Here is an 8,084-nt window from a genome sequence, read left to right as displayed (position 1 = left end):
TAAATTAGTCTATTTGAGGGATATCATGCCTTTTAATTCCAAGCTCTAGCATAAATTAGTTTATTATTTGAGGGATATCTTGCCTTATAATTTCAAGCTCGGTAGGATAAAAAAAATTAGTTATTTTTACTGTCATGTTAAATTGCTCATTTGGTGCTCAATAGCTCTACAATTAAAATATATTATTAGCTCTAGATGCCATACAGAGTAGTCATATAGTAAATAGCCCTTAATTATTTAGCAATGTTGAGATTTAGTGCAAAGTTTTTTTTTTTTTTTTTTAAAGCATTTAGTTCAAAGTTAGTAATGTGTATTTTCATGTTCCTAGATTTTTTTTTGAAAGGGTTTGAGGATCGAACCTCCAACCTCTTGGCGGTAGGTAGAACACTCTTACCATTTGGACTGTCCTTACGAACAATTATATTGCAATAGAGTTGATCTTTATCTAGACTAGTTTGTGTCATTAATTCATTTGCATGGTATAAATTGTATGTGGGATTGACTCTTACTTTTGCACATTGTGTTACTATACGATTTAATTTGTGTATAGTACTTGTCAGACCATTATAAAATTGTACATCATGCTTGATTATATGCCTAGCTACTTCCTTGTAGTTGGATATCGTGAAACACTTTGTGGATTTGTGTGTTGTCATATTGTGTGCTACAACCAATAGCACTCATATGTTATTAGTGTATCAAATAATTTTAATTTCTTGCCAATATAAATTGATGCATCAATCAAACATACATTATTCTTAGGAAGACAAAGCAACTCACAAAGACATTATATTATACATTTACACGACACTCTTTATTCTAAATCCAAACATAAATTAAAATTAAAAAGAAAGAAACTAAGAAAGGATTACATGTCACTCTTTATTGTGAATCACAACATAAAGAAAACAACATGGATAGTGGAAAAAAAAACACATTGCATGTCACTCTTTTTTTTTCTTTTTTTTTTTTCTTTTTTGCATGTCACTCTTTATTCGAACTAGAACATAAAACTAAAAGCATCAAAATGAAACCATCATACTCAGTATAAGTTTAATTTTTCCATTTTTTATATTCACGGGATCGGATTAACCATTGTAGAGGTAATGATCTGCTTCAGTTTGGTTTTGGAATGTGTATACCAATCTCCATCATGGTATAGTAAATCTACAACTCGTGTAAGGTTGAGAATTCGAGTAAGTATAGCCATAGGGAAAACAGTAGGTTTAAGACATTCTTGATTAATGTCTTTCCAGGCATTGATGACTTGTTCTTGCAACTCTGCCGTGGTCTCTTCTTTTGATTTTCCATATTCTTTCATAAAGATTTGCACAGATGATTCTAAGTGTCCTCTTTGTTGTTCAAACTATATAAATGGTACAATTGGGTGTGAGTAATTTTCCAATTAGGAATATAACAAGTAAAGAATATTGATATATAATAGATGTCACTATATTCAAGTAATTATCAACAAACCATTTTTTTTTGAATAACAAATTAAACCAATTTTTAAATAGTAAAACCAATAGATTAAATGTCATGAAATAGCGATTAAATTCGATCATATTGTTACCTCATATCCAGCTATGTCATCCATTAATCTGCCAACGATCTCTGAAGCTCGAACAATTAATGGTCCACTAATCATCCAATCAAAGACTTCTTTAGTTAAAAAATCTTCTTGCATGCCTACTAAAGAAGTTGTTGCTAGCATCGTGTAACCGGACGTTACCAACGCAACCTTCATGTACTCTTCAAATGTTGGAGAGCAACTATCACTATACCACTTGGCTTCATCATAATATGCTCCCACTAATTTTGTCATCTTAAAACATATCAGAAATCAAAGTGTTAATATAATGTATAATTTATATATAATGAACCAACTTTGTTAATAACCTGAAAATGATTCAATGTTGTCAAATCAAAAGGGTAAACCTAATTATATAAAAATATCATCATAATTGAGAACTAAATAAAAAGATAGAATATACATACCTCAATTTTTGCATAATTGACACGATACGATTCACCTTTTTCAGCTAACTCTTTCTCCATTTCAGCATAAGTATCAAGAAGATAAATGTAAGTACACCTCATATATTCTGGTAATTGATTCGTAGCACTAGCATCCCATCTGAATAGCAAAAGTATATATGCATATATTTTTTATAAACATTACTTTTTCAAAAATTATCATACAAAAAGAAAATGAAAAAGAAAATTGCAATTCGTGACGAATATAATGATGAAAGAATTGAAATTGGGACCTTTGGACTGCATGTGTGAAAAGTTTGAGCTCATCAGGGGTTCCATAAACATCGTAAATATCATCAACAACCGAAGTCAGAGTAATAATTTTAAGAATAAATTTCCTTGCGAGATGATATTTTGGTTCAAAATATGCTCCCAAAATCCAAAAGTAGCATTCCACCAACCTATCTCTTGCAAAAGGCAGTTTATTTGGGACATCTAATCCTTTCCACCACCTACATTATGACAATAACAATTTGAAAATACAAATTAAATTTTACAGAATTATATGAATAATACTATTTGTTACCCAAAAAAAAAACCATAATCTTTGTTATAATTATTAGGAAAAGAATCTAGCAAGTTAAATGGGAGAGAGATGGAGGGAGTATATGCGTGCTTGAATATTGAAATAGCTAAAAAAATTTACCTTGTAAGACTGCCTAGCTCTCTTTGATGTTGCTTCTGCAGCAAGTTAAAGTCCAATTTTGCAAATTTCAGCAATAAAGCATCTTGTGTTCCATCAGGTTCAAAAGATGATATGAATTTTTGTGCGTCTAGCCTCGTTAATCTCCTGCGAATTGGCTGCTTTAGTGCTTCACTCACTTGTGACCTAAGAGGATTGCTCAAGTGTGGTAGCCCTAGCATGGATTCTAGGTGAGAAGTGGTAAATGTTAGTGCTTCCTCCAAAATCTGCTCCCCATGCACTCTAAGATGTGATGCTTCGTACAAGCTCAACATTGCTTGTACATTCTTCGTCAACAATTCTTTAAACTTTCCATTACCCTCCTTGAACTTTTCAAACACATCTGTTAAAATATTAATGCAGAGTTAAAAATGTATTACTTCAAACTTTAGAACTTGATTGTATATAATCTTACCAGTTTATTCTATATATTATTTCATGCATATAACTATTTTGTTAATAGTATTTAATACTATTCTATATACTCACTAGCTGATACATGATAGCCATCTTGTCGAAGCAATCGAAAACGCAAAGAGACAACAAAAAGATCATTCTCATCTTTCCCATCATTGAAATCATCATCATATGCCTTGAATATGTGTTCCAATAAAGATTCAATCTCATTTTCAAATTGGTAGCACACCCCTAATCGCTGGATCTTGTTAATCAATTCCAATTTTTGGGAAGAAATGTGTGGGGCTTCCACAAGCATGTTCTTTATCTCTTCTTTCAATTGCTGATGATCTAGCCACTCTTGTGTATCAACTTCCTGTGTATACAACAATTATTTTCTTTACAAAATATTATTGAGATCAATAAATGCCAAGCTGAAAATAGATGGACTATTTAGCATGTATGGTTGAAAAAATCACTAGGTGCTCCTCATACACCCGGCTGGTGCTTAGTGCCGGGACGTCCGTGTATTTTTTATTTTATTTTATTGTTTTTTTTTAAAAAAAATTTAAGACTTGATTGATCATTATAAATTATTTAATACTTTAATAGTTAATACTAAAACATTAAATATTAGCCTAAAAAACAACTAGGGTTTGAATGATTTAGAATTATTTCAGTCAAAATGACATGGTTTTGAATTAAATAACTCATTTAAAGAAAAACAAAACAATAAAAACAAAAAAAAAGGGAATAATAGCTAGCCGGCCGACTATGCGGCCTAGGCAGTCAACGCCTAGGTGGCATAATCAACCGCCTAGCCGGCCGGCCGCTTAGACCACCGATTGTGATGAAATGCTAGGCGGCAGGCCGGCCGGCGCCTAAGTGCGATTTTTTTTTTAATTTGCAACAGTGCTATTTAGTACGCTTTAGCTCTACTTTGACATAAATACGTTACGTACTTGATCTAATAACCCATGAATGATGTGTACAGTGTTAGGTAAAAATATAACCTTTATCTTAGATTTGAATGTGAATTAACTCAACTTCTTATATATACAGTCTCTTATGAAAATTTAAACTACTTCTAGTAATTGATAAATCCCAAAAAAGAATGGAGTGAAAGAAGCAGCAATAGGGAGAAAGAAATAGGTGAGAGAGTGAGGGGGAGATTAGTATACCAAGAATGATAATGACATTTAACTATATATTATTTAATTTTTAAGGCTAAAAGTTACCGTGGGCTGTGAAGAATAAGTTAGGAAGTAATCTCCCCAAATGGTTGGATGAAAATTGGCAGAGCGACGAGGAACTTCATCCAATGGAAGAGCTGATAGGACTTCACAATTCACAGCCATTTCTATCTGGTAAGAGAAGAAGTACAGTAGTACGAGAACAAGAAACAGACAGATATAGAGCAAAGTAGTATGTTACGTTGTTGGAGGTTGCGCTCTATTTATAGTACACTTTGCGTGCTCGAGCCTTACAATAACTGTGTACTGGAAAAAGCCTAGTGAGTGTTAAACTGTTCATTCAGTGGGAATTGAAATACTGTTGACAAATTAGAAATGAAAAATGAAAAATTAGAAATAACAAATTATTACGAAGAGGACCTGTACTTGCTCACTTTCTTTGCTTAATTTGTGATTATTTAAATGAAGTGTCAATAACCAACTACTATGTATTATGATAGCACCTATAGTATCCTTTCAAATGGGTTGTCGTACAGGATCAAACCTTGTGGTGGGGGCACTTTTTCCTTGGACTGAAAAAGTTTGAGAAATCATAAAACATATACTAATTTGAAAAGAATCATAGAAGTTGCAGTTTTAATCCTTGGATCAACAAAGCTATAAAACTCTATTAAAATTTATTACTTAATACATGTTTATTTTAAAATTTATAATCTTTATTCTTTATAACTTTTTCAGTTTTGGTATTTCTTCCCGCAAGAGAGAGAATTGGAAATCTTCTTGCCTAAACTTGTCCTCTTCAATTGTGGTACATAGGCCATATTTTCACTACAGAACTTGTTAAAATCAAATTTTTTATTTTACAATTAAAAATTCGAGACTAAAATACTCCTGTACTAAGTAATTAATAATTTAATAGTTTAATAGTTTTGTTAATCTATTGTTAAAACTACAATTTATTTGAAGAATTAGAAATATATATTGCAATGGTAAAAAATTAAAAACAAAAAACCACTAACAAGGAACAATTGAGGGACTAAAAATACTTTTTTTTAGAACATTTTATATTTTTATTATCTTGTAATGTGATTAATCAATTCACGGGTAAGCAAATAAAAATAAAATTTCTTTAAAAAATGAAAATAAAATTTAAAAAATCGTATATTTTAAACTTAATTATGAATAATATTTGGCGTAGTGATTGTCAAATAAAAAAAAGTGAACTTTTAATAGATAATTTCAAGGAGTAGCCAGCAATGTTTTTTCTTCAATTAATTATATTGCATTATTGCTTCTGTATACTCCAAAATACTTTTGGACTGAAACTGAATTCTCAGATGACAAGGTCCTTTTAAATCTTTATTTCCAAATTAAACTAAGGTATAAGTTCAATCAAGATTTTCTAAAATTTTTGAAGATTTTTAATGGAGTTAATACTATATGGGGTCTTCCACGGGCGGTCACTTTAGGATTATACGTATCAAAACCACTGTATAATTGGAGGACCCTATATGACAATAATTGAAGCTAGATTCGAACATATAACCTTTGGCATAACTTTGATACCAAATTGAAGCATGTGTTTCATCTCAACTAAAACCTAAGCTAATAGTTGGACTGCACATTTATGTGTTAATAGTTGGACTGCACATTTATGTTTATATATTATTTATTTATGCTCAACAATAACTCATTTTTAATGATTTTAATAGTTTGATGGTATTCAACTTAAAATTCAAATTTTTAAAGAGTCTTAAAAAGTCCAATGGTATTCTACTTATTAATTTTTATAACTCTAACATATTAAGATTTTTATAAATTTTTTCTTCACAAATATAAATAGATAAAATTTAACTATCAAACCATAAAACTTTTCAACTTTTTCTACACTTTTTATTTTCTCTACAAACATTGCAAACCATAAACCTCATTCTGTGGGAGATAATGTTGACAAATTAGAAATGAAAAATGCGTAAAGAACATATTATTACGCAGTAAAGATTATTACGAAGTGGACTTCTACTTGCTCACTTTCTTTGATTAATTTGTGGTTATTTAAATGAGGTGTCAACATGTTATTAGTATTCAAATCATTACGTCAATATTGATTTAATTTATTTACCCAAAAAATATTGATTTAATTTAATTATCTTTTGGTAAAAATGCATTTTTAATCACTTAATTATTTTTTTCTAATTATTTTAGTCCTTAAAAACTTTTTATTTGAAATATATACCAAAACTCTTCAAAAAAGTTGTAATTTTAATTCCTGAGTTAACAAAATTGTTAAACTCTATTGAAATATTACTAAATACGTGTTTATTTTAAAACTTTATTATATTTATTTTTTATTAACTTTTTCAATTTAGATATTTCTTTAGCAAAATAGAGAATCGACAATATAATCTTCTTTCCTAAATTTTTTCTCTTTAAATGTGGTACATAGTCCCTATTGTTGTAATTTGGCTTCTCAATTAGCTCAGTTCTTGCGTGGTGATTGCCCGGTAATTGCTTAGGATTATATATATGATAATGTAGTGTAGATAAGGCAAAGGAGAAGAAGAAGAACAAGAACACAAGATCACAAAAGCTCAAAAACCACCTTTTATTCATCCATCAACATGTATATATATACAATAGTACAACTCTTCATTTCTCAACATAATGAGGGAGTTGGAAAGTGGCAAATGAAAAGTCTCAAAATAATGGCCATTAGTAATATATTTATAACACTCCCCCTTGGCCATTATTTAATCATATTCATGCCTCGTTAAAAACCTCGCTAGAAAAACCCTTTGGGAAAAACCTAGACGAGGAAAAGAGTACACGAAATATGTTAAACCATTGTGTTGCACCGGTTGCCTCATTAAAAACCTTAGCCTAAGAAAACCCAGTGGGAGAAAAACTTAGCTAAGGGAAAAAGAGTACAACCATAAGCCTTCCGGGCATAATCTTCAAGATTTCTAAGGTCTTCAGGACTATCCAATCAAGTGCACCTATATTAGTTGCCTCATTAAAAACCTTAGTCTAAGAAAACCCAGTGGGAAAAACTTAGGTAAGGAAAAAAGAGTACAACCATATGCTTTCAGAGCATAATCTTCAGGATTTCAAAAGTCTTCTAGACTTTCCATTCTAGTGTAGCTAGAGGTTGTCGCTCCCCCTAAAGATAACAATCTTCTAAGCCTACGCATTCCAATTTTATAAACATATTACTCAAAATTGGATGCAGGCAGAAACTTGATGAACATATCTGCCAGATTGTTCACGAGGGCGAACTTTCTCATGAACATATCTGCCAGATTGTTCACGAGGGCGAACTTTCTCAACAAGAAATCTGCCAGATTGTTCACGAGGGCGAACTTTCTCAACAAGAATTTTACCAGATTGTTCACGAGGGCGAACTTTCTCAACAAGAATTTTACTAATCTTCTGGAGTTCATGTGGGTAGTAAAACTTAGGTGCAATATCTTTTGTAAAGTTCTCATTAACAAACCACTTAGGTGCAATATCTTTTGTAAAGTTCTCATTAACAAACCTATTACTTGCTTGGGCAACACAATCTTTATTTGTCCACATATGGGACATTGGGGGGATAAACATATAGCATAACCAGTTTGGGACTTGGCATCATGGGGATCAAAATAAAAGAGCCAGTACCCAAGTAGCCCGCCAAAACCACGTATTGGTTTCTCACATAAATATCATAATCTTTATATCTCGAAGATGCTAAAGGATATGTTAAACATCATTTCAATATTTCATTGTAGAGGGAGCAC

At 31.1% G+C, this 8,084-nt stretch overlaps 1 protein-coding gene across 1 annotated transcript; it reads right to left on the bottom strand.

Moving 5' to 3' along the window:
* Positions 1-1,075: 1,075 nt before the first annotated feature.
* LOC116020288 ((-)-germacrene D synthase-like) lies at positions 1,076-7,884 on the bottom strand. The gene is made up of 8 exons (XM_031260772.1): positions 7,546-7,884; positions 4,354-4,479; positions 3,209-3,491; positions 2,684-3,062; positions 2,271-2,489; positions 1,999-2,137; positions 1,574-1,825; positions 1,076-1,366 (listed from the first exon to the last, which is right to left on the bottom strand). Exons 1-8 carry the CDS (start codon positions 7,882-7,884, stop codon positions 1,076-1,078), a joined length of 2,028 nt encoding a protein of 675 aa, XP_031116632.1.
* Between the last annotated feature and the right edge of the window lie 200 nt (positions 7,885-8,084).

This window comes from Ipomoea triloba, chromosome 5 (genome assembly GCF_003576645.1).
Source record: "Ipomoea triloba cultivar NCNSP0323 chromosome 5, ASM357664v1".
Classification (NCBI taxonomy): Eukaryota; Viridiplantae; Streptophyta; class Magnoliopsida; order Solanales; family Convolvulaceae; genus Ipomoea; species Ipomoea triloba.
This window is presented reverse-complemented; position numbering and strand designations above follow the sequence as displayed.